Source organism: Phyllostomus hastatus, unplaced genomic scaffold (assembly GCF_019186645.2).
Source record: "Phyllostomus hastatus isolate PE091 unplaced genomic scaffold, TTU_PhHast_1.1 phas_contig_1, whole genome shotgun sequence".
NCBI classification, from domain to species: Eukaryota; Metazoa; Chordata; class Mammalia; order Chiroptera; family Phyllostomidae; genus Phyllostomus; species Phyllostomus hastatus.
The window spans coordinates 20,243,109-20,270,911 of record NW_025333498.1 but is presented as its reverse complement, the minus strand read 5'-3'; the positions used below and the strand labels follow the sequence as shown (position 1 = coordinate 20,270,911).

General features: G+C 39.1%; 1 protein-coding gene across 1 annotated transcript in view; it reads left to right on the top strand.

The window, feature by feature from the left end:
* The first annotated feature begins 18,049 nt into the window (after positions 1–18,049).
* The window catches only part of MYO3B (myosin IIIB), a 386,538-nt gene continuing 376,784 nt past the window's right edge, over positions 18,050–27,803 (top strand). The window contains exons 1-2 of the mRNA XM_045820463.1: positions 18,050–18,196; positions 19,162–19,296. Coding sequence (XP_045676419.1) covers positions 18,050–18,196; positions 19,162–19,296 — 282 coding nt within the window. The remainder of the gene's footprint in view (positions 18,197–19,161; positions 19,297–27,803) is intronic.

Here is a 27,803-nt window from a genome sequence, read left to right as displayed (position 1 = left end):
CAGCCACACTGGCTTCTTCACATACACATTGCACTTACTTATTTTATTGATCATCTCTCTGCCACACTAGGATATAAGCTCCATGGAAGGATAGTTTTGGTCTGTTTTGATCATTGCTGTATCCTCAGCACCAAGAAAAATGCCAGACACTTAGCAGAGGCTCATTAAATATTTGTTGAATCAATGAGGCAGAACAGAATAAACAAGATTTAAATCCTGGCTCCCAGCTTAACTTAACCTTTCAGTGCATCAGTTTCTCTGTATGTAAAATAGTAATAGTTCTTGTTGCATGGAGGTATGACATATGGTAGAATATCCATTATCCAGTATTTACTCAGTAAATATTCCTTACAATAGATGAGGTTTTATGGGTTACTTAGAGGGTATTTAGTGGTAATATTCCTCTCTTTTCTAGCTAGTGGATTTTTCCAGGATGTATTAATAACTCTGTGTTTCATGCTTACTAATGACTGAGACTACCACACAACACTGAAAAGGTGAAGTTTTTCACTATTTCCATTTTGTGGACGAGGAGTTTAAGCAATTTTCCCCTTGAAGACATAGCTATTGAGTGTAAGAGCTAGAATTTGAACCCAGCTTAGAGAACATGCTATTCACCTTATTTGCCACTGCTTCTCAGTGTGGACATGAGTGAAGGAGTGAAGCCATTGGAAGAGAACAGTGGTGGCTTTATTTGCTTCATTGCAGCGTGAGAAGTTGAAAGATGGTGTCGGGGGTTCTTATCACCTCCTGGGTGGAAATAATTCTTTTACTCCAGCCGGTCTTGTCAGGACTGATCAGTTCCCTCTTCGCTGACCAAGGCTCCCTCTTCGTGCCTTCAGTGAATCCTCACCAGGAAGCAGCACTGGGGCTGTCTTTGGTTGTTGACAACAGAAAGGGGACTGGCACCTAGTGGGCCACACAGACCTGGAATATGTGGGACAGCCTGTATAGTGAAGGACTCTCTTGTTGAAAGTACCCAAAAGGGGACTAAAAGAAGAAGAAGAAGAAGAAAAAGCAGTGCCCCTAATGCCTCCATTATTTTTTTTTCTTCTTGAATGTCTTTTCTACAATCCCTACTAACCCAAGACATATTTATTTCAAGGGTCAGTTTAAGTCATTGCTTTGAGACTCCAAGATTCAGCCCTCCTCATTTAACTACACTCAGCCTCTTCTTTGGTTCCACAAATGTTTGTTGAGTGACAACTGATGTAAATGCAAAGGGGACTCATATGAATTAGATCATCCCTGCCTTTAAGGTGCTTGGGGCCAATTGGAGAGTTGTGGCTTATGAGGTTTATTCACAGAGTGACACCATAGGGCAGCTCACCTTTCAGAAGCGCTGTAGAGTTTCAGAGGAGACATGCAGGTATTAGGGATGAGCTGTTTCTTGAAGGGCTGGTAGGATCCTTTATGAGTGGATATGGTGGAATGAGTGTTCCTGGTGGCACAAAATATATGATAAAATTATAGAGGTTCAGACATCCAAGGATGATTCAGGAAATGGCAGAGGATTTGGTTGAAATTTGTCATAAACTTGATAAAGGAAAATGACAGGGGATTTTCAAGACAGGAATGGAAGGCTGCATTTGGGTTGTTGAGATCCTAAATATCTGAGTGAAGGATTTGGACTTTCATTAATTTAACTATAGGGAGTAATCGCAGGTTATTTGTTTAAGCAGAATGGTGACATGAAAGAATCAATCGTTTTGGATATTGTATCTGGTCATGAGGTCCATGAGGAATTGTAATAAAAGGAGACTAAGGAAAAAAGACCAGTTAAAAGGTTTTCTAACCATCCTTATGAGATGCATAGAGATGACAGCAGTTGGAGTGGAAAGGGAGGGATAGAAATAAAGAAATAAGGGACACAGCTTAGTGACTAATGTGAGAGGTGAGGTAGTGGGAGAATGTTTTGAGACCTGGGCTACCAGGAAAATGGTGTGCCCCTGATGGACTGGGGAGTTGAAGAGAGGTTTTGAAGGAGCCGAAGGTGGTCCATTTTGTCTAATGCATGTTATGTCTGATGACAGGAGGCACATATAAGGGGAGATGTGTGGCAAACAGTTTGCAATCCTGTGCTGAGGCTGGAAAGGGAAATGGAGTTGGAGAAACACCACCTACCAAGACACTGACAGGTAAAGCCTTGAGTGTAGATGAGACATTTGGAAGACAAGTGGAGGACTAAAGGCAAGAAGACTTCATTTTGAACTTCCACAGTAATGGGAGGATGAAAACTGGTCCAAGAGGTAGGGAGCAGAAAAGGAACCAGGAAAGTAAAGTCTAAAGGGAACAAAGGGAAGGAAGTGATTTGGAAAGGTAAAGGCAGTGAGCAATGACTGATGCTTAGAGAGTGAGAATGAGGATTAAGTGCCTTGAATTTCATGACCAAATAAAAAAAAAACTTTTGAAGTAACAATTCAGTACAGAGATTGGGTTAGGAACTGGATCCTCTGCCCTGTCAAACAAACAAACAAACAAACAAACAAACAAACATAGCTATACATATTTATGTGTGTGTGTAGGAGTGTGTGTGTGTGTCTGCAATGATATTTAGGAGTGGATGTGTTTGGATGGTGGGATTTTATGAGTGTTGTAATATTTTTCTTTATTTCTCTTTATTTTCCCAGTGTTTATGAAAAGTTGTGTTTATGAAAACACACCTTTTTTTAAATTAAGAAAACCTCATTGGTTTTTAAAGTTCTGATTTTAATCTTGTATTAAATAAACATTTACTGAGTACTTATTATGCAATGGGTATTTGCAATGGGTATTTGCCTATGAGGTGGAAAAAATTACTGAGGCATCCCTTTGTTCTCCAGGAGCTCGCTGGTAGAAAAGACTAGCGAAGGAACAGTCAGCTCCAGGTACTGTGATAACTACTAGAGGAGTACACAATACAGTGGGACCGTAAAGGAAAGACTACCTCTAATGGGAGGATTAGGAAAGACCTCCTGGATGACATCACATTTGAGTGGTATTTGAGTGGGTTCTATCTGGCCGTGTGCAGATTTGGTTTTTGAAGAAGCCAGTTCCTACAAACAGGCCTGGGCTTTATGAGCCTCTACTACAGTATCCTGCACTTTCCTATACGTTATAGTTTGGAATTATTCTCCAATTTGTTCATGTTAATATGGTGTGTGTTTTCTTATTTTGTGTGTCTCTGGGTGTTTTATTATATTCAGTATTTTTACAAATTTCCTCTGCACTTTCACTGTTCTCTTTCTCATTTCTTTTTAAAAGCTCTTCTCTAGATCTGAAAGCATTCTTCTATAATTTGTGACTTGTATAGAACATATTATAACAGTTAGACAAAATATTATGAATATCAATCAGAAATGGAAATCTTCATCACAGGTTTTCTCACGAGTATCAAATGTTGCTGGACAAGTTTCTATTTAAATCATACTTGCTAGGCTTGACTGACTGCAGGAGTTTACAGCGTACATGCCTCAGATCAATTTATTTTCAGCAAGGTAAGGCTGCACTTCCACTAGGGCGTAACATGGGGTACTCAACAAGGGTGCAGGCCAGGCTCCTTTGGGGCTGTTAGGAACTAACACCAGCCTGTGAGGGACTGGGGGTGGGAGGGTGGGGATCAACCAGTAAGAAGGTTGGGGGTGGGGTTTCTTAGAAGAATGCAGTAGGTAATTTCATAGATATCCAAGGACAGACAGCAAAGCTGGTAGGCCTCGGAGGGCTTGGGTGTAGAATTCATGGTGAACCCACTGGCCAGTCTTCTCCCAGTCCTTGGCCTTTTGGTTTCTTCCTTCTCTGCTTTTCTTCTCAAGATGGGCTTCTGCTGCTGTACCTGCTTTCTGTTCTCCCGTGACTTCAGCATGCCTCTGGGCCAGAAAAATCTCCTCTGTGGAGCTCTTTTATTTGTTTCTAAAAATTATTTATCTTTTAAAATAAAGTAATACATGCACCAGCAAATAAATGACTAGAATAGAAAGGTATAAAGTTTAAAAATTATATTAATTTCTCCCTTTTCCAAACTGATACCTGGTACCTTTCTCTAAAGTTTAACAGTTTTGTGTTTTTTTTTTTTTAGCCTTCTGAAAGATATTTAGTAAGACAAACACATATATAGAGAAATACACACACATAAACATACACATAAAATGGCTATAAATGCAAGTGTTCTTTTTACTTTCACAAAATATAATCTTTACACATTGATCAATACTTTTTAAAAATTCTAATTGTATATTTTGACATGTCCCATATTAGTTGACACAGGACTTACTTTCTTTCATTTAAGTGGCTAGATAGTATTTCATTTTATGTAATTATTATGATTTATTAGATAGTTTCTCAGTAATGATGGACCTTTAGGTTCTATGTAATTTTCTGTTAGAAACAATTCTACAATGAACATGCTTATATATCTGTCTACTAGAAGTTTAACTCTTACATTTGTTGTATGATCAGTTTCAAGCTAATTCTTATATGTATAATGAGGTAAGGGTAGAGAGATTCTTTTTTTTTATTCTCACTAATTTTTTAAGAAAGGACTACAACTTCTTTTTTTTTTAACTTTGGAGAGGGTGGAGATTCTTTTTTTCTTTCTATATGTGGCTCCACACTTGTTTCAGCCTGAAAGTTTTGAGAAGATTTTCCTTTCTAGTATATAGAAATATGACTGATTTTAAAATAGTGACCTTGTATCCTATCAATTTGATAAACTCACTTTTTAATTCTGTTAGCTGTTTTATAAATTCTATCACATTTTTATATAGATAACTATTCAGTCAATATATTACCTGCAAATAAAGTCCATTTTATTTATTTCTTTTCAATTTCCAGTCTGGATGCTTTTAACTTCTTTTTCTTGCCTTATTACACTGGCTCCACCACAATGTGGAATAAAAGCCGTGAGAGTGGATATCCTTGCCCTATCCCTGGTCTTACGGTGAAAGCATTCAGTTTTTTAGAATTAAATATGATGTTAACTCAAGGTTTTTCTTAGGTTGAAGAAGCACCATTCTATTCCTAGTTTGCTGAGCTGTTTTTTTTTAAATCTTGAATGAATGTTGAATTTTGTCAAGTGCTTTTTCCGTATCTATTAAGATGATTAAATGTTTTTTCTTTTTCAGTCTATTAGTATGATAAATCTAAGTGTGCTTTTTTTGATTACATACATAGAATAAATGCCTACCAGTAAAATTGTGGTATTTGAGAGATTTTGACTATTATCCTAAAAAATATTGTACCAACTTACACACTCATTTATATTGTCTTATGTGCTTCTGTCTCCAGATCCTTCTTGATATTATTATCAAACTTTAAAAAAATCTTGTCAGTCTGATGAGAGATAAATGGCATCTCAATATTTTGATTTTCACTTTAAAAATAATGAGTAAGACATAGCATCTTTTCTATGTCTATTACACATTTTAATTTATGTTCTATTAGACTGTTCCTTTTCTTAACCTTTTGTATATATTGTTTATACAATGAGAAAATTAGCTCTTGTAAATATTTTATCCTATTCTGCTTTTGGAAAAATGTTAGTACTTTTAAAAGACTGGCTGTAGAGAAGTTATTAACTTTATGCAGTTATATTCATAATTTTTTTATGGCTCTTGGGTTTTATATTCTGCTTGGAAAGATCTGTTGCCTATGCTGAAATTATAATACATTTTTACCTATGTTTCATTTTGTTTAAATTTTTTTTATCTCTTGTAATCTATTTTGGTGAAAGGAGTGAGGTATTGATCTGGCTTAACTTTATTCCTAAATAGCCAGAAAATTAAGCCAACACTATTTACTGCATAATATTATTTAGTCCATCTTTCCTCTATTGATTTGAAATGTGATCTTTATCATAAACCCTATTTCCTGATTATTGCCTACCTTTTTATATTGTGTTCTGTTCTATGTATACCTAGTCCTGTAGTACAATGTTTTGACTACTGTGGCTGTATACTGTTTTAGTATCTGGTCACATGTTGTTTCCTATTTTTCTTTTTCTGAATTCTCCTGTTTCCATGTTTAATTTTATAGATGGACTTAATGCTCTTTTGTCAAATTCTTTTTTTTTCATATCCATTAATTTTATTGACATGGCAAACTAGGTTTTGTTTCACCTTGTTTTTATTCTTTGTCTGAGCACCATTGGCAGACTCTGTCTTGCCCTATATGAATGGACCACTTTGTACTTTGGCTTGCTGCTGCCCTTTCTTTCCATATTATAAAGATTATTTTTCCTCCTCCATGGCTGATCCATTAGTATTATTGTAAATTTTAAACTGTGGTCTGCCCACCCCACCCTTTTTTTCCCCCTCAAAGTTTTTATATAGCAGCTTATCACCTCACTTTCCAGAGGGTCAAGAGTTCCAAGTTTTATTTTGTCAAATTCTTAAAAAAATAAAAATCAAACACTTATAATATCAACTTTCAAGAAAAACTTTAGGAAAAATCAACATCTTCACAGTAAAGTTTTGTATCCAAGAATAAGGTATGTGTCTTTCTATTTATTTAAGCCTGTTTTTATTTCCATGATTTTAAGATTTTACTTTGCATACATTCTGCTGTACTCTTGTTAAATTTAACTTTGGGTGTTGTACTTTTTGATTTCTATTATAATGGTATTTACCATAGTTTGCATGTGTAATGTGCACTTTTTTGGCCAAATTTTTGAGGGAAAAGGAAGGTTGTGGATTATACGTTGGTAGTACTAATTTTGTATCTATACAAATGTTATTTATGCTTATGCATTAAAAGTGTAACTCTAGAAAGCAATAATGACATCTGTGTGCAAAATAATACCCTGGAATATGATCATTGGCTTTGTTTCTAAATATAAATAAATAAGTAATTGAATTAAAAAATTAAAATGAAAGATACTTTTTCTGAAAGTTTGGGCCAAAAAAGTGTGTGATCATTGTACATGGCAAAATATGCTATTTCTGACTTTTTACACTTAGAAAATTTTTGATTTATATCAATATTAAATTTTTAGTCAGCCACATCATTGATTTAACTTTTTTCCTCCAATCATTTTAGCTACTTTTTTTTTGCCATCAGTGTCTATTCCTATTCTTTCTTTTGTCTAGTTGCAATGGCTAATAATACTTCCAAAAAATGCAAGATAATGTGGAGATTGTGGAAGATCATTGTATTTTTCTGACTTTATTCATGATGTTTTTGTTAATATACTATTAAGCAAGATGTTGACCTATGGTTTGAGATATATGCACTTTATATAACTTAAGTGCTATAAAGGAATTAAGGAATCAGTCTATTTTAATTTTCCTAATGATCTCAAAATTGAAAGGGATATTGACATTTATCAAATTCATTTTGGGTGTCAGTTTGTTCATACAGCTTTGTACTTTGATATATTAAAGGGAAAATGATATTAACATATTTCCTCATGTTGAATTATCTTTACTAAATTCTACTGGCTGAGTTTAAGAAAAATGTCTTTTTTAAAATTTAATTTGTCTAGTAACTCATTTGTACTGTATTTTACAAGAGTTCTGGTCTACAGTGGCTTAGGAAAGAAAAAAAAAAGCTTGTCTTTGGCTTACATGGTTTGAGAATAAATAGTGTACATGACTTCCCTTCGTATTCCTTCAGTTAGAACATAGTTTCATGGTCATCTCTAACTGTAGCAGAGGCTGAAGATGTGGGCTAGCTGTATGCACAGGGAAAGGGAAGAACATGCATATTGGTGAGCACTTGCCGTCTCAGAAGAACATGCATATTGGTGAGCACTTGCCGTCTCAGGCACACTTAGCTCAAATACCTAGAAACACAGCCTAAAGTTTGAAATTGAAAAGAGAGGACTAAGTCCCCAGGGTGAGGTTGAGCTATGGAAAGTATATCCATCTTACTTTCACCCATATTGGCTGGTTTTTAACAGGATTCCCTCACAAATATTCTTAAGTAAAATTGATAGTAGTTTTATTTTTGTGTGCTGCTTTAATCAGGTGACAGTAAGAGTGTTCTGCTATTTTTACTACAAGTGATTTGAAGTTTTTCTCATTTTCCATTCTTGCTCTGGAAAAGTATAAATAGTATTGGAATTATCTGTTCTCTGAAAGTCTAAAGGAGAAACCACCTGAGTTTGGTTTCCAAAGGGTTCTTTTTAAATATTCTAAATCTCTTCCATTGTTCTGTGTCTACTTAAGTTCTTCGTCCCTCTTGGAATCAATTTTTGTCATTTTTATTTGCTTAAGAAAGCATCCACTTTACAATTTATTTAGAATTAGAACAAATAATATAATTTATTTATTTAGAAATTTTTCAAAGTAGTGTTTCAATGTTTTTAATTGTGGTTCAAGTACAGTTGTCTCCACTTTCCCTCCTGCAGTGTGACAGTTTTTAAATTTCTTGTATATTGTGTTGCTTTTTTATTTCTAATTTTATTTGTGTTTTCTTTCTCCTTTTCTTAACTAAACTGTTCTATTATTATATTTTATTGTGTTTCTCCAGAGAACTACACCTTTAATTTAATTATTCATTCATTGTTTTCCTGTTTTCTAATTACCATAGTTTGCCCTGTATAAATTCATACCCACATTTTTGGCCCAAACTTTCAGGAAAAAAAATCTTTTGTTTATATTTTTTAACTTGATTTTTAATTTATTTATATTTAGATACTTGTTTTTCGTATTATAAAGGAATTTTAACATTTATTTTTGAACATATTATGGTACAAGAAATTTTATGTAATGAATAGTTACAAAATACAAGAACGATACAACATATTTTGGGCACTCCCCATGTATAATGCGCATCCTTATTTTTCCCTCAAAAACTTGGGCAAAACATTGAGTATTATACATGACAAAATATGGTAAGTCAATTTCTGCTTTGTTTTTTTTTATACTTTTTTAGGTTTATTTTGTTGATCCATTTCTACCTCCATGTTTTTGAAATTCTTTTTTTTTTTTTTGGCTTAATCCCTTCACCTTTTTCACCCAGCACCCCCAATAGTTGTCAGTCTGTTTTCTGTACCTACTTTGTTCTGTTTCTATTTTGTTCTTTAGATTCCATATATAAGTTAAATCATATGGCATTTGTCTTTTCTAACTGGCTTATTTCAGTTAGCATAATACTCTCCAGGTCCATCCACGCTGTCACAAATGTAAGTTTTCCTTTTTTTTTTATGGCCAAGTACTACTTCATTGCATAAATCTACCACAGCTTTTTTATCCACTCATCTACAGATGGACACTTTGAGCTGCTTCTCAATCTTGGCTATTGTAAATAGTGCTGCAATGAACACAGGGGTTCATATATTCTTTTGAATTAGTGTTTTGGGTTTCTTAGGATTGAAATTCATTTTTATTATTGTTTGCTTAGTAAGATGTTTAATACTGTGAAGTTTTACCTTGAACACGGCTTCCGAGGTATTTTGCTAGGTAATATTTTTAATATTGTTATAGTTTATATACTTTATAATTTGTTTTCATTTTTCCTTTGCATCAAAATCTGAGAGATCTGAGGGTTTTTAAATTTTCATGTGACTAGGCTTATTCTTCTTCTTATCTTAATATTTAATTTTATTGTAGTGTAGTTGGAAAGAATTGTTCTAATTCTACTTTCCTGGAATATATTGAGTCTTCACTTTGTGTAGTACTGTATTCTTTTTTTTTAATTTAGAGGGTTTTTTTTTAAGATTTTATCTATTCATTCCCAGAGAGGGAAGGGAGGGAGAAAGAGAAAGAGAGAGAGAGAAATATCAATGTGCGGTTGCTGGGGGTCATGGCCTGCAACCCAGGCATGTACCCTGACTGGGAATCGAACCTACTGACACTTTGGTTCACAGCCCGCGCTCAATCCACTGAGCTATGCCAGCCAGGGCTTGTATTCTTTATTTTTAAAATTAAATATTCCACCGGAACTCGAAAAGAAGTTTTGCATTATATATGCACTTTGATATATATCTACTGGTTTAACCATATTGATTGTATTATGCAAACTTATTGTGTCTTCTTGTTCTGTCATGGCTGACAGTGTCTATTATTATTATGGTATTTTGTGGATTTCTTCTAGAGGTTTACATTTTTACGAATTTTGACAATTTGTTTTTAGTGCTGAAATAAACTCATTATTGATTTAAACTTTGGTCATTGTAATGATGTGGAGAACAGTACCTGGTGCATAGTAATTACTCTGTTACTATTATTGAATGCACAAATAACCTTTTGTGTTTTAATAGTTTTTGACTTGAATTTACTCTTTTCTGATATTAATATTATGATTCTTTTTCTTTATGTTATCATTTGACTGGTTTATCTTTGAGCTTTTTTCTTTTAACCTTTCTGAGTCACAAGCAGACTCTTGGAGAGTTTATTTTAGATGTGAATCTCCACAGGTTTGATTTGTTCTGTATTTTGGCTTCATTAAAGAATTTTATATTTAGTGATATAATAAATATTTTCAGCCTTAATGCTTCTTAATACACTATATTTTCTATCTTTAATGCTGCCCCATCTCTTACCCCATGGATTGTCTTTTCTTCATATGATGTTTGTATTTGTCTATATGTGTAAGTTACTTTTCTTATGATAATGTAAAATATTTATAGTCTATTTTTTTGTTATTTAGAGATTTCTTTTATAACTTTATATAGTGGTTTTTACCCTCTATTTATCAGTTATCTACTGACTACTTACTGATATGAATGAGAAAGTTAACACACATACTTCCTCCTTATTTTTAATACCATTATTTCAATTGACTAACTTTATCATTTCTAATAGTATGCCTATATCTAAATTTCTTGATATATGGCCTTTAGAAAGTAATGAAATATAAAGAAAATCTACATTTATTTTCCCCTTTACATCCTCCCAAATATTGAATATGGTTTATTATTATTTTTTATTGTTGAAATGCATAGTATTTCCTTCCATAAATGTACTTCATACTGTTGTATAATCTTACTTCTAAATATAAGTAGATTCTCCCTATCAGACTTCTTTACTAGTGCTCCATATTTATCTCTCGTGTTGCTGGGTTTTGGGCTCAAGTCAGTCTTTTTCAATTAGTGCTCATGGGGTCCTTGAGCTGTTGTGTGTCCAAAAATGTCTTTGTACTTGAATGGCAATTTGGATAAGTATAAAAATATTTGTTCACACTTCTTTTCCTTCAGAGCTTTGTATGCATAGATTACATATTTTCTTGTACTGACTGTTGAGTATTGCTGTGGAGAGAAGCCTGAGTATCTTGCTTTCCTTTTTATTTTGTTTTTGGGTGTGTGTGTGTCCTATGTATCTGAAAAATTCTCTTTCTGCCTTTGATATTCAGTAACTTTACCAGGAAATGTCTGTCTGTCTGTCTTCTTCACTAAACACATTAATTTTGAGGGCAAACATGTGAAATTTGTTCCTTGGAGTCCTTTTTATTGCTGAAGTCAAGGCTCAACTTGTACTATTCTTCATTTCCCTTCTAGACCTTTCACTGGCTGCCTGAGGGCCGCCCACCCAGCTGGTTAATGTGTATGTATTTCTTTATGTGACTCTGCGTTTAGCCTTGGGCAGATTTGGCTTTGGAGTCATTGGGCAGTTTCTTTTTCAGGGAAAAGATGAAAAAGATTACAGGTCTTTGTGGTGATGAATCTTTTTGTTCATTTTGGCATCTGTATATTGATATTCTAGCTCTTTTCCCCTCTCAGGAAGAAAGAACAGGAGTTGAATGGGCAGAAGAAGGTCACTTGCCTTCTTCTTCATATTGATTTTCCTGTGCTGTTCAGCGGTTCATTAGTTTCTCATAACTACAGTTCTGTATTTAGCAGCAGATTGGGCTGGGACATCAGCCACAGAGTGGGACTGACTGTGCCTCAGTCTGCTGGAGGTGGATCGGGAAGGTGACTTTCGGACAGTGAGTGTGGGTACTTTACAGTCAAATGCCTGGCTGTTTTTTGTTGGTCTTGTATTAGTGGTTTGCAATTTCCTACTTGAGTAAAGTGCTAACCCACATGGGACTTTGTGACTTTTGAGAACATTATCCAGTGTGGTGGTGATGAAATGCTTTGGGGAGGTGGGATTGACCATGTGTATGAATAACAGGATGTGCACTGACATATGTTAGTCATGCACAATTTAAAAAATATTTTTATTATGGAAATTGAAAAACATACACCAGTAAACAGAATATAATTATGAAAACCCATATTTTCAGTATAAATAATTATTCCCCATGGCTAACCTTGTTTCATGTATACCCCTTCTTATTTTTTCCTCTATATAGTTCCAGACATATTATTGCATCTGTAAATATTTCAGTGTATATTGTTAAAAGATAAGGACCTTTTTAAAAACATAACCACATAATAATTACAATTACAACAATTAAAAAATGATTAACAGTGCTTTTTTAATATCACCAAATAACTAGTCAGTGATCTCATCTCATAAATATTATAAGTTTTAGCTTATTTTGCGAATCCACATTTTATTTCATATTTAACATGTATTCTAAGCCTCTTTTAAGCCTGAAGTTACCCTTTTCAATTTATTTATTTTTATTTGCACTTTATTTTTTGAAGAAATTGGGTCGTTTGTCTTGGGGAGTTTCTTAGAGAGACTTGGGACTTTGCTCATCGTGCACACATGCTGTTGTCTAACGTGTTGCCCTGTACTTCTAGAAGCTTGATCAGATTCAGGTTTAATTTTCCGGGGGGGCAACACTATTTCATAGGTAGGGTGTGTTCTTCCATCAGGAAGCATAATATCTGACTTTCTGTAATGCTAGAAGTCTGTGGAATAATGTTTGACAAAACCAAACCTTGAAATATTTAATGCCTTATTTTTTACAAGTGTGTCCTCTGCTCTTCATTGAAAGAAAAACTCCTAAGGAAGTCTTTAGACATTCAATCCTGATAAGATAAAGCAGCAGCTGTGGTATTAGTTTACAGCCATATGTGAAACTCCTCAATACAACGTGGTGTGTAACCTGGGCAAGTCCCCTGCCTTGTGGTGAGCTGGCTCTGAAGCTGAGCTGTTCTCAGTGGTGCGTGATCTGCCCTGCTGTTAACTGCAAGTAGAGGTCATGTTCAGTCCATTTGTACTCATCAACAGCAAAATTATTATTGAGAGCCATAAAGAGACATGGCTCCTGCCTTCTAAGATTTTGCCTTCTAAAAACAAAACGGATCAAGAAAAAGACACCTGTTCTTAACTTCTGAGGGACTGTGTTACCACAAGGATAAAGTCTCTTACTAAATATCTATCTATCTATCTATCTACCTATCTATCTATCTATCATCTATCTATCACTCTATCAGCTTAAGTAATGAAGAGTTTTGGCATTTCCTAGAAATTTGATTAATAATGATGTGGGGACAAAGATGGGAAAATATTCTTTTAATACCTGTGTAACCCTTTACTGAGTGGGGCTATGGTTCCTTGGTGATATCCGCTTGGCCTTGCTAATTGCTGTTGCTGGTAGTAAAAGGGTTTGAATGACGCAGGAATATGGGGGACAGCAGAATCTTGCTCTCAGAGAGAAGTGACTTTTATAAGAAATCATTTGTGGCATTAACTTGCATAATATTATTACATGCAAAAACAGAGTGTTCATCAAGTCTTCACATTAGAGCAACTTTAGAGCAAATACACACACAGAAAAGTCCAGGCCAATGAGTTTTTTATTTGGTTTGTAAACTGCACAAGTGTTCCCCATGCTGGTAAATGCCATAAATTACCTCTGCTGAGACAGACTTAGTCCCGTTTGTCTTTCAAAGAGAGTATAGCCTGTGTAATCTGAGTTTTCTAGCTTCTTGAGGTCACCCTTTCACTTTATGTCCACATACATAATGGAAGCCTCATTTTGCGGACAGCAGGAAATGCAGGTGCCTCCGTGTGGACTGCTGAGGGTTCTGCAGAGTGATGACGTCCCAGGTTCATCCTTTTCATTTCAAATTGCTCCTGGCTCTTTTATGGTCAATCCTGGCTATTTCCATGAGGCTCCAGCTCTGTCATGCTCCAAACACAGACATAGCAGATGTGCAGCCTGCCCTCAAGGTTAACAGTCTGGCCAGCAACAGCTTTTTGGCTTCCAGAAGGGCTGCTCCAGCTGCCTGCCCGGAGCAGACCATCACCACCTTCACAGGGCTGTATAAGCAGCCACTGTTTGAGCTGACTGTTTAATCAATTGTCAGAGAGTTGATAGAGGTGGGTACTGTTTTTAGAGAGAGAAGACTGTCAACCCTATTAGTATACACCTGTTCTGTTGCACCTTTATTTAACCTTTTCTTCGGGTGCTCAGGTGGACGTGGTGGGCATGGCAGTGGAACCTGACTGATCAGCCTCCACTCACTCATCAGTGGAACCAACTATAGATGAATCTCTCTGAGGGAGTTCTAGTTTGGGGGGAGTAGAGATTTCCATCCAGTAGGTCTGTGGCAGCGTTTAGCCCCCATGTGATTGGGGTATTCCCACACAGAACTTTTCAAAATTTGGTACAGTTGGTCAGAGATAACCATTGTTAACTAGCTGTCTCCCTCCATTCCGTTCTGTGGAACCGAGGTCATGGGATTGGGCCTCGCCTCGGAAAGACCAGATTCTTGTTTCTGTACAGCCCTTAAACAGTCATGCCACCAGTCTGGGCTTTGGCTTCTTCATTTGTAAAAAGGGAGTGTATTAGTTTGCTAGGGCTACCTTAACAAAGTGCCCCAAACTGGGTGCTTTGAACAATAGAAGTTTTTCCTCACAGTTCTATAGACTGGAAGTCCGAGATCGTGGTGCTGGCAGGGTCAATTCCTTCTGAGGTCTCTGTCCTTGGCCTGTAGATGACTGTTTTCTCTCTGTGTTCTCACATGGTCTTTACTCTGTGCATGTCTGTGCTCTAATCTCTTCATAAGGACACCAGCCATGTTGTATGTAGTAGGGCCCCCATATGACCTCATTTTGACTCTTCACCTCTTCAAAGGCCCTACCTCCCTCCATATGTGGTCACATCATGCAGTACTGGAGGTTAGGACTCCACTGTATGAGTTTTGGGGAAGATACAATTTAGCTCATAAAAAGGGGCAAGGCAGATGTGGGTGTGGGGATATGTAAATAATGGTTTCCTAACACTGCTCTGAGGAGGTTCCACACGCTCGGTTGACAGAGTTATCTCAGTTTGCCAGTTCCGAGAGGTCTCCCTGGATGTGGGACATCCATTGCTAAAACCAGAGCAGTCCAGGCAGACCAGCATAGTTGGTCACCCTGTCTGTCCTCCCACTGGGGGCACAGGGCGTGCGCTTGGCTTTCCAGTGCACTTGGCTTTCCAGCCAGAGCTGCCCTACTTTCAACTTATACATCAACATCCTAAGTGAGATTTAATTCAATGAAAGGCTTTAGGCGCCAAAAATCACTAGAAAACCACTTGATTTGATGGCCTCTGGGGTCCTCTTCAGCTGCCACATTCTATGATTTAATTTCATTTGCATATATCAAATTTCAGCCATTCATCTGAAAGTATAAACTGACTGGAGCAAAACTAACTTGGTCCTTGTTTAGCTTGTAGCCAGCAGTGAAACAGTGCAGAGAGCTGTTTGTTATGCCTTGCCTGTTCTGAAGCAGAACTTGGTGCTCTGCTTTTGTGATGGTGGATGACACTCACTGAGCCCTCACTGTGCTCACTTTATTGTATCGTGTTCTAGTCCATAATGTAACTCTATTAATGGGTTGCATCACCAGTAGCAGCAGCCCCATTGTGCAGATGAGTAAGCTGAGACACAGGAGATGAGTAACTAGCCCAAGTCTCTGGGCTGGTCAGAGCAGGGCCAGGATCATGTAGGCATTTGACTTGAGTGCTGCTCTGTCATGGCGCTGAGCTCAGATGCAAGTGTCCCTGTTGGTGGAGGAACAGGGACTGCGCTGGTAAGAGTAATATAATTCCATTTATGTTGATGGGCCAGATTCTTCTCTCTAGGGAAACATCTCAGTACCTGTCCTCCTCTCGCCAGCTGGTCTATGCCTGACCAGCACCCCAGGCTGGACCTGTGTTTTGGTGTTGTAGAAGCCAAGCTTGGAATGGTTCTCAAGGTGACGAGAGGTTTGAGGGAATCTCCCAATAAAGAACACTGAATTGCATAATGACAAAGTTATTCCCTTGCTAATTTCTTTTTCAGGTCTTCTGATCACACGAAGGGAGCAGTTTGTACTAGTCTTTAATTCCTTCCTATCTCTTGATGATCTCCCTTCTTTAGAGAGTAGATACCAGTGCACTGGTACTGCCCTGCCAGTAGAGCAGGGGGCAGCGGTATCTGGCTGGATTTGAATAACTATTGTTTGTAGTGTGATCTTCTTTTTGCAGTTGATTTTGAAATATGGCAAATGATACTGGTTTTGCATTTAGAGTAGTGGTAGAAAGTGCCTTTAAAGATATTTGTTCTTATGAAAAAGCAATTATTTTAAATGTTTTTAGTAACTAATAGCAAAGGTGAAGAAGTACAGATATGGCAAAAATTATGAAGCACATGGTGAGAAAGATAGACTTTGTGAAAACACTGGCGGAAAACACAGGAGGAAAGGCTGGAGTTGATTAGAATCTTGAAAACAGCAGATGAAAAGCAGTTGTTTGACCAGCTGACCTTTTGGGGTCTGTGCCTCAGCCTAGGGTGAGCCTTGCCTGGGCTCTTGAGGTGCTGGTCTCAGGCCACTTTGGAGCGTGGTGTCCCTGCCAGATGAACTCTGGAAAGATAGGGTCCCTTCTAGGGTCAACCCCACAGCATTTGGGGTTTTCTTTTCTTTTGTTTTGGTAATGGTTTTCAATATCTTTGAAATGCTTCCATCAGAAAGGGTAAAGATAAAAAGTAGATTCTTGTTCCAGGTCATAAGGCTCTGCCTTGGGAGAATGCAGTCTAGGAAATAATTAAAAGTGCAAATTGGAATGTCCAGCATAAGACAGAAGTGTTTGCCCTGGGTGGACACCAAGCCACTGTGTGGGGATTGGAGGCCATAACTCTTGATGTCGGAGCCTGACAGCCTCTCCCCTGGAATTAGAAGCAGACTGAGGTGGAGACCTCTCATCCAGCCCGGGAGCAACAGAACTCGAAGGGGCTTTTCCATGGGACCAGTCTTGGGTGACCTTGCTTGCTAAGCTTGTTGCTGTTACTCAAAATGCAGTTGACTCTTGGATAATATGAATTGGAACTGCATGATTTACTTATACTTGCATTTTTTTTCAATAAATACAGTCAGCCCTTTGTGTCCATGGGTTTTTGCATCCATGGATTCAACCAACTGCCTGCAGACTGAAGTAGTATTTTTGCATTCCCAACTGCAGTTGGTTGAATCCGCAGATGTAAAGGGCTGACTGTAGAGTTAGAAGATTGTCATGGATTTTCCACTCTGCAGGTGGGGCCCCTAACCCCCATGTTGTTTAAGGGTCAACGGTACTTAAAGTACACAGAGCTGCATCCTTATTAAATAAGCAAAGTGAGTTAGCAGTTCCTGGTTAACCACTCAGTGTGATTCCCACACTAGCCTGTTGCTCTATAGGTAGGGTTTGAGCTCGGCTAATCTTGCAGGATCCAAGACCTGGTTGCCAGTGGTTGCTGTGCATTGACTGATGCCTGGTACAGATATCAAATCTTTCCTAGCAGCCCAGTCTTTGCATATAAAAGTTGGGGATTGGTTTCCAGTGACCATCAGAGAGGCCTGGTCATGGTTACCATAACCTGGGGATGGAGGTCTAAGACCATTGGCTTACAGATGCTTCCTCTGGCACAGCCTAGAGTGACAGCTGTCTGGTCATGACTGGATATTTTCTTCAGCCTATTTTCTCCCTCCTGCAGTATTTATCTAATCCCCCCATGTTTGAAAACTATGTCCTTAAAGGTGTTTTAGAGTCATATTTCTGACCCCTCTAACTTAACCCCTCATTTCCTAAGGAGTCTTCGAATCCCCCTTCAAAATTTTTACTTAAAACAGAAAGGGAAAATGAAAAGAAAAAGTATCACAAGGTTGCTGGTTAAGAAACAAAGCTATTCCTGTTCTGAAAGCCCGCTGCCCTCAATGTTGTGATCTGTTGCACATAACAAGCTTTTCTCCCCACCAGGAAACATCTGTATGGATTGTTTCATTACAGCCCCACGATGCTTGGATTTGAATCACTTCCAGATCCCACGGACACCTGGGAAATTATAGAGACCATAGGTAAAGGCACCTATGGCAAGGTCTACAAGGTAACTAACAAGAGAGATGGGAGCCTGGCTGCAGTAAAAATTCTGGATCCAATCAGTGTAAGTAATGGTGGTGAATTGTAGCCACAATGCAGTATTTCATGCACACTGAGTTTCCAGCTTCTTTTCTAGTTCTAGGGGTAATTTTCACGAGACCTGGCATGAAATCTCAAAATGAGTTCTGATTTTTCAGTTCATTTGAATGACAACTCCATTTGCAGTTAAACTTTCCTTGACTTTGTGGTTTTTGTCCAGGTTACTATTGTTTTGATTTGGGCCCTCTGGGCTCTTCAAAAGTTATTCTCTCAAAAAGAATGATGTATTTCATTCCCTGGGCTTATACAGAGGCTGGTCTCTCTGTCAGCTAGAAAATGACCCAGACGTGATATTCAATCATCTTAGCCTGGCATCTTATTTCAGAGCCCCGAACATCGAGGTTATGATGCTGGAGGCTGTTTTGCACAGTGAAGTTATAGATTTCCTATCCTGTATTGGGTCTTTTTAAGCTTCTTCTCCTTAGCTGCTTTGGAAATTCAGACATTTTTGAATTAAAAAGATATTTGTAATACTGTTAAAGAAAAGAGAATATAATAAAGACATTTTATTGGTAAAATAATTAGAGTTTTAATTGGGATCTGAATGTTCATCATTAAGTATATTCAAGATATGGTAATGATGACATTAAAATACAAATAAATATGCCCTGGCTGGCATGGCTCAGTGGGTTGGGCATGGTCCCACAAGGTGAAAGTTCACCGGTTTGATTCCCAGCTAGGGCACATACCTGGGTTGTGGGCCAGGTCTCTGGTTGGGGGTATGTGAGAGACAACCAATCAGTGGCACATGGACTTTTCCCTCTCTTTCTCCTTGCCTTCCCCGCTCTCTAAAAATAAATAAATAAATAAATTCTTTAAAATACAAATATGCTTTACTAAATGATTACTTGATCATAATGTCATACCTATGCCCTTCCTCACACAGTAGGACTTAATCCAGCACACACTTTTTTTTTACCCTGTGTGTAGGATATGGATGAAGAGATTGAGGCAGAATACAATATTTTGCAGTTTCTTCCTAATCACCCCAACGTCGTGAAGTTTTATGGGATGTTTTACAAAGCAGATCACTGTGTGGGAGGACAGCTGTGGCTGGTCCTGGAGGTAAGAGGGGCTCAGTGGGTAGCTATACATTCAGGTAGAGCTCCAGTGGCATGTAGGTGTGTTTTTGCCTAAATACTGTACCATACACACTGGAGAAGTCGGTCGGTCCCTCCTGTGTGTGACAGGGACTGATGTGGCGTTCTCCACAGTTGTTACAGGTAGGCTGTGTACTAAAAGTGTTCCTGTTTCTCTGCTTCAAATTTTTAATAATCTTTTCTTCTAATACTGAATGAACACAGGAATACAGTTGGAAAAGATTATTTTCTTCCCTATACTGGGAACATTTTACAGAAAACATAATTACAACTCACTTTCAAAAATTGTTAGCCCAAGATCTACCTGGCTCACCAAGCTGGGGTTAGCCCATCTTTGTTCATTAATCCTCATCTCAGAGTGGTTTTTCTCAGACTGATTCTGAAGGTTGTGTGTATAGCAGGTTTGTTGGAAAGACCATGCAGGGATGGACCTGGAAGGAGTAAGAAAGGCAGGATTGGGCAAGAGGGGCACTGAACAGCAATGTGGTTGCAGTAGAGGCTTCAGCCCGTCCTCTGGGAGATGGAGAGCTGGGCTGCTTTTGCAGAGCTGTGTCTCTGCATCAGCCAATCACTGGCTGCATGCAGTGCTGGGATGGAAAGTGACCTTGGGCTGGGGGGAGGGGCACTTCCTTGTAGCTGGGGGCAGTTCCTGGTGAAAAGTGCTATTGGGAGCGAGGAGCAGTACTCCCAGCAGCATCTGCTCTGAAGAGGGAATCTGCCCTCCTGCCTTATTTGTCCCTTATTAATAGAAGTGAATGTGTGTATGTGGGGGCAAGAGTCAGTTCCCCACAAATCCAATTCCCAATGGGACTAAAATTGCAAAGACACAATAATGGCGATCTATGGAATTAGCTTATTAGGACTCATAGGCTCATTCTGGTTTGTTCTGGACTCTGCCCCTTTGGATCAGCACATGCCTCTGTGCCTAGGATCACATATGTGATCCAGGAACACGTGGACACATGTGAAAGCCTTAAGAGAGAGGCACCAAAGGAGAAGCCAGCACTCAATTCACTGTCTAGTGCCTCTTCTCTGAATCCTCTGCCTGGCTCTGGGAGGGCCTGGACATGGGGAAATATATATTGGTTGCCATGGCAACCATGTATGGGGAATTCATTATATTCAGATGGGATAATCTGCAGGGAAACCAATTTGAACATTTCTGTCACATCAGTTGCCTTCCTCGGGATATAAATATGTAAGGGGTTTTGGTTTTCAGAAATCATCTTTGTTTAGTTGACTGGTTGTCATATAACACATTCTTATAATCTTTCAGATTTTATTATTTCTGTTCCCCTCCCTGAGAATATTATAGGTTTTATCCTGCCAGTGAAGCTCAAGAATATCCATAATTTTAAAAATGCTGCTTTTCTTGGGACATGGAAAGAATGATTTCTAGGGTCTCTGATTAAATTTTTTTTAGCTCTGTAAGATCTCCATGTTTTAAACCTCACTGTAATTTAATAATGAAGTTTCTGTCCATTTTTATCTCCTGACTCAGAAAGGCTCTGTAGTTAAATATGGAGAACTGGGACTTCCAGGACTTTTCCAGGTAGGCAGGTGGCTGCTCATACCTGCAGCCACCTGGAGAATACATGCTCTTCCTGATAAGGACTGACCAAAGGTCAGCCCCTGGGGCATGGCCAGGTCACTGGAAAGGGCTAGGCATGGTTTTCATCGCTGAGAAGGAGCCCAGAACTGTGGCCTGAGCCTGGTGCATATGCTCCTCTGCTGACTGTTTTTGCTTTTCCAGGGTGACGGCAGACAGGTAATGAGGCTGCCCTGAGACACTGAAGTATTCATATCTCAGTGACATGATATGCTGACATTTATGCCTTTTGTGGGTTGTTTTGTTCCACATCAACATCGGTGGTATGGGGAGCCAGATGTCCTCAGGTCTTTTATGTCCTGGAACGGGCCCTCTATGCCCGGCTGCTGGGTGGTTAGGTGCATCCAGTACCCACAGTATGCTTATAGAAACAGAGATTTCTGGGCTCCTAGAACTGGCGGGAAGCTCAGCCTTCCTTCAGGGCAGTCCCCTGGTGTCCAGTGGAGGAACGGAGCCCAGAGAAGGAGTGACATGCCTCTCTGGTCACATAACGAATTAAGTGCCAGAACTGGAGGGAGAACCAAACGTGGGCACCTTGCTCAGACCCCCTGCTGCTGTCTGCAGTCCTGGAACACAGACTCGTGCTGCCCAGCTGGGGCCACACGGTTCCTGGTCTGTCTCTCACACACGCAGTGGGAAGTCCATGGGGTCCGCACAGCACCTTCACCGTTTTGTTCCTGCTGCAGCTTTTTTAGGAGTGCTTTAGGAGACTCACACACGAACACTACAGTCTGCTTACTATTGTGCTTCTCATCATGCACAGTGAGATTAAATTTATGTCGCCTTTGCTGTTTCCTTGCTGAATGAGATGAAAGGACCGGTGAGCAGCTATTCCACAGAGCAATTCTAAATGATAGAAACATGTTATTAATAACCTTCTTAAATCAACACAGCTCTGAAAACAAAAGCAAATAAAAACGTCATTTCTGAAATTCATTACTAATTGTTAGCAGAAAGTAAACCAGAGCTCTCTTTCATGACGGACACCTCCTGTATTAGAAAGATATGGAGAGAAAGCACTCACAGATAATAATGCTTTGGAGAATTTCTGAATACATTTTATTCTAAGGTAATATTAAATTTAAATAATCTATAAGTCCTGTTATCTCTCACCTAAATTAAATACAATAAGAATTTAGACCTTTAAGAAAAACATAACACTCAAAAACAAATACCTAGTATGTGCTAAGACATGAACTACATTCTTTCTTTTTTCTTCAGCAAAAACCTTCAGTAGGTAGATACTATTACTTTCAGCATGAATCATGTGTTCAACTTAAAAGAAATGGTTTGGAGTGTAGGGTACTAGTAAATGAGGTTCCAAAGTAAAAAAAAAGTTTTAAAACCAGATGAAAGAATTTATTCTTAATGTCTTTTTATCTCCCAGAGATCTATGTATAAGTTCAGTAACTAAGCCAGTTGGAGGGGTGGTAGTGGGGGATGCCATTGTCCAGTCTTTGTTTTAAGGCTACAGAAAGTCCAGTGTGGGCCTGAATATCACTGCGGGTGATGCTTCAAACCGTTGTCACCCATGGATATGCAGCACAGATCAATTGATCACATTAATGAATCAGTCACAGCAGGACTCCGGTGGTCTGGAGCATAGGACCGGTAGGTTTTGATTGGCCAGAGATGGCTAGGAAACACTGATTCAGATGGCCGGTTCTGACAGGACTCCACAATGAGGGTCACTGGAGTGCTGGGGACCAGGAGGAAGGTCCAGAACATCTGGGAGTGGAGAAGAAGGGAGAAACTTTGAAATGGAACAGAGTTACATCCTATGTATATGTGCTATATGTGTTCAGCAAAAGCAAGAGAGTTAGAAGCTGAGTGGTGGAGTGATCCTGCCCACCCCACTGTTCTACTCAACAAGCACGTGTCCTGGGAGACTGAGATGAGAGGTGGGCATTCTGGGGCCCACCTACTTCTTGTGAGCATCTCCCCGCACTTTGACTAGAGCTCGCAAGTGGCATAGTTTTCATTCTCTTAGGTGCAAACCAGTGACTTCACCTGGTATCAGCAAAACAAACACAATTGTTCTGAACAATGTGGAAGAAAAATACACGCTGTTCTGGCCTTACTGAGAGGTGGACATCGTCCAGCACGGTGCTTTCTAAGGCATCATCTAGAGTAATTTTGATGATCCTAACTTGACCTTTGCCTACACCCTCTACGGAACTTAACACCCTTGAAAGATGAAGTCCACTGAACAAAAGGGACCCTGAAAAGAAATTCCTCTTAATTCTGCACTCTGACTAGATCAGATCAACATGCCAGTACAGAACCTACTTGAAAGTCAGAGCTTCAACTAGAATAAAGGTCTGGTGATTGTGTTGTATTGGCCTTTTTAATAACATGAAGGAAAGTTGATGGCTAATTGAGCAAGGAACATTTTATTGCTTGAAATTATGACAATCTTAGCAAAAGCACATACTGTGATTGAATCAATATTCAATGATGTTTTGGAAAATAGATGTGGTACCTAAATGATTTTTCTGTTTTTCTTGGTTTGGAGCAAAATGCTCATTAAATTCTAGATGCATCCAGCTGCCACACTCCCTGAATGCTGAGGGTGGAGGAAGGAAGCAGGCCTGGAGACACCCCTCTGTGTTTGAATGCAAAGGCTGGCAGAGTGGGCAGGGATAAAGGAAGGCTGCATGCGCCAACCTTTGGTTGCCTTCTTAAAACTCTAAGGGGATTATTTTATTTGATGCATTTCAATAAAAGTTTTTGTCATGCTTTTAAAATATTCAGTCTATTGCACTGAACACTTACCCTGCTTAGACCATTGTACGTGTGTACCTGCTTCCTTTTTTATATCCAAATACCCGAAGAGCTTTCTCTGTGATCCGCAGGCTGCCCTTGAGCACTCTGCTGAGAACTTACCAATTTAGCAGGGCAACTTCCTCTAAAGTTTCCCTGAGCAGTTTAATTATATGGTTCTTTATTTTGTTAATCACAGGCAGTCAGAAAGCTCTTAAACTCTGACATTTACTGAACCAAGAGCACTGACTAAGTAAAGATCCCTTTGTTATTTTGAAACCCACAGCTTAGTTCTGATCCTGCTGACAAAAATGGCTGCTCTAATCCCTTCATAGTTCTAGAGCTATGAAGTAAGTTTTTTGTTGGATACCTATATAAGATATCACTGAATAGGCAGGCTCTGGTTGCAAAAATGATCACATTCAAAGTAGGGCAGGAGACTGAAATGAGGTTTCAGGGGAAAATTCCAGTGTAGAGTTAGCTTGGATCGCCACCCAGTATTTAATTTAAATTTTCTCTGGGTAGAATTTTAATAGTGCACTTGCGGTTCAGTAAAGCACATGCCTCCCTGAGAGAGGAGCCAGGCCGAGGGGTGGTTCCGAAAAAGGTGTTATAGTGCCTTGCATTCCTATTACTTGCTTTGGCTTTAGAGGATCAAAGAACTTTATTATCATTTTCCTATTGTCACAAGATCCTGGACTGTCTCTTCTTCACTTTCTGCATGCAGTTGGGCAGAAATCCCTGTCTATTCTATTTCATAAAAGCCTCTGTATCTCTGGGATGAAGTCCCAGACTCTTCATCCTCATGACTTTTGATGTTTTGACCCGGCCTCTCTTGATTGCTTCAACACCACCTAACAGATGTCCAGCTTCTGGTGTCTTCCTATTCTGTTCACCCTCCAATCTGCTGCCCAAGTCATCTTTCTAGAACACAAATCTGAATAGAGTCCTCCTGCCTAAAACTTGTCAATAGCTTACTATTCTTATCTAATGGTGTGTTATGGTACTATTATATAATATGTGTGCATATAGTAATAAAGCCCATACTCCTTAGCAGGGCAGACCTGTCATTCCCTGTTCTGCACCTTCCTTCCCGTCTCCCTGCCCTAGGATCTTGGCACCCTTTTGTCCCAACAGTAGCAGAGGATTCATACATGCGTGGGCACACACACACATTCCTCCTTCTTTCATGCTCCCTTCTTATACACACGATGTTCCTCTTCCAGGGATGCCCTTCCCCTTTTATCCACTTTCCATAAACTCATTTCTCCTTCAAACCCATAGCAAATGTCACATTCTCTAGGACGATTTCCCAGATTGTCCCCTCTTCACCCTTCTCAGCAGAGGTTACCATTCCCTCTTCGGTGCCACCATTCTCCCTTAGGCACATGCCTAGTTCCACATGCCATACTCCTAATTACTCATGTGTCCATTACTGGTGGTGGGCTCTTTGAGGGCAGAGACAGTGTCCTGTTCGTGTTTGAGTAATGGGTATTAACTGGATGGTCACACACTATTGAAAACAAAGAGGTAACTTCCTTTTCAGAAACTGAACTCAGATTTGTTCTTGAGCCCCCAGACTGCCTAGTGGACACAACTAACTTTGACTCATTCTATTAAATTCAGCCCAACTGAGCGACTTCTTTGGGAAGGGGCCAATTCTAGTGTTTATATCCCATTTTCACAGTCCAGTTCAAAGCTCAATCCTTTGGATAAGGACTTAGTATCATTAGGGCCTTTTCTTTTCTTCTTCCCACACCCTCTCCCTAAGTGGCACTCGGGTCTGGGCATAAGCAGATGCTTACATTCAGCAGCGGCAGAGAGAGCAGGGCCTCACACTGTGGGGGACCCCCCATGTCCTCCTACTGTCTGCTTCACCATGTCTCCCTATGTCCCTGGGCTCTGATAATCCTTCCTATCCTGAGGGCCTCACTCTCTTTTCCTCAGTCGAATTTTATCCTTGTCCCTGCCCTCAGATGGAGCATAAAGTTCTGAATCTCCCGCAAGTCATGAGCAGGCCATGAAGTGTTCTGATCCCAGGCTTGGTTGGCCTTGCCATACTCCACTGCCATTGCCATTCCACGGGACACCCCCTTGTTGGCGCGAGGCACTCCGCTGAGCAGGTCTCCCTTCAGATTTCCAAATGAGAAGAGGGTCATAAAAAACTGAAGTTTCCATCATTATCCCCTTATACACACCATTCAAGAGGGGGCACCCTCACTCTCATCTTGTTCTCTCAAGCTCTCCAAGCTGCGTGCCATCCACTCCAGAGGGTTTTCTTTCTGTGGGCTGAGAACTTTGCTCACTGTCATGTCCTATGTTCTTCCATGGCCATCATTTGATTCTGTGGCCAATTCTTCAATTCTTGTTTCATGAAATATAGACTCTAGTTTGGGGAGTCTTGAGAAAATTATTTTACATGTATCAAAAACTTAGCCTTTACGACTATTCTATGAGTCATGGCACTGGACATGCATTCACTGCTCAAGAGGGCATTATATTGGACATTGGTGGTTATTTGCCCTTTCAGGGCCATATAAGACATAGTTGAAACCAAAAGAATCTGGAATCCTTTGGAAGACATTACCCTGGTACTCAACATTAGTCATCAGAGCTATTAGAGTGAAGCTACAAGTTACCCCCAACATTAGTAGAAAGTAGATTCCAAGGACTCTTCATTCAAACTCAAGGGGCCATCATAGTCTTCAATGCATTGCACTGCTTCTAGTGTCTCTCCTAAAGATAGTAAGACTGTTTTAAAGATTTTTTAATGCTGTATTAGACTTCTAGTCATACACTCTTGCTTATGAGCAATTTAAGTGGTAACCACATGGGCAGATTCGGTTACAGGTTATTTTATTAGAGTGTGTGAAACGTGCCTGCCGTGTGTGTAGCAGGGAGTGCCGCACAATCAAATAAAAACATCTGCTCACCCTGTATTAAAATATTGCAGATGTTCATGATTAGAGTTGAATACACCCTAATGTATTATTATCTCGATAAAAAAATTGTCTTTTTGAAGGAAAGGTGCTAATCTGTGCTCCCTCAGAGTTTCTTGCTTATGAAAAGCCAGTTGACTGGGAAAACCCCTCAGTGTTCACTACTCAACTCTCCCCCAAATTGCAGACAACGTACCAAAAGGAATTGCACATTTCTAAAGCAGCGTCTTAATTCTTATAAGGACAAGGATGGCTCTGAGATCTGATGTAAACTCTGAATTTTTTTTAGCAGAAAAATGCAAGATGCATATACATACTGCCTACCATTCCAATTATAAGCCCTGCCCAAACCAGTTAAGAACCCTTGATTTAAGATGACATGTAGCCAACCCTACCCTGCACAATTGACTTCTGCAGTTAGTAACAATCATTCAAGAAGAACCTTAAATTGCTATGAAAGTAGAGTATATACCAGGTTCACATACTCTTAAATCTCAGTGATGGACAATACATAACAAAGAACGAGTATGCAACATATACTTTTACAGCATTTTTAATTACAGGCAAAAAAGAAGAGCATAAAATTTCTGAATATCTAACATTGACTATGAGAAGGTTGCATGCACAGATGATGCAAGTCCACTCCATAAATTTGAGAGGCAACAGCAACTCCTGGAAGAGCTGCTGGTTGGGCTTCTGCCGCCTGCAGCGCCAGCACAGGAGACAGGAGGATCTGAAAAGGGGAATGTATTCCCACCCCGATATCGACGGCATCCATCTAGACTCTTCTGGTCTTTTCTTGTCCTCAAAATGCATGTTTAAAAACATAGACAGTATTTATATGAAACGAAAAATATCCAGTAATTTGCCATGCCTTCTCTTTTAAATTTCTGATAGTGACCTGTGCTTTTATATTTCACTTGACAATTTAAAAAATCAACTTTTAGACATGGCACTTTCACTCATAAATCATCACCTTGAATAAACACACATACACCCACACACAGAACTAGATTTGCCCATGTAATGGAAATTTGAAATTTAATTATTCTGACCTGGAGTTTTGTGATCTGCACGTTTATTTTACCACATGGGGCTTGTATTCTTAACATCTTTTTCTTTTCTTTTCATATGTGTCCTGCTGTTGTCTCCCTCCCCTGC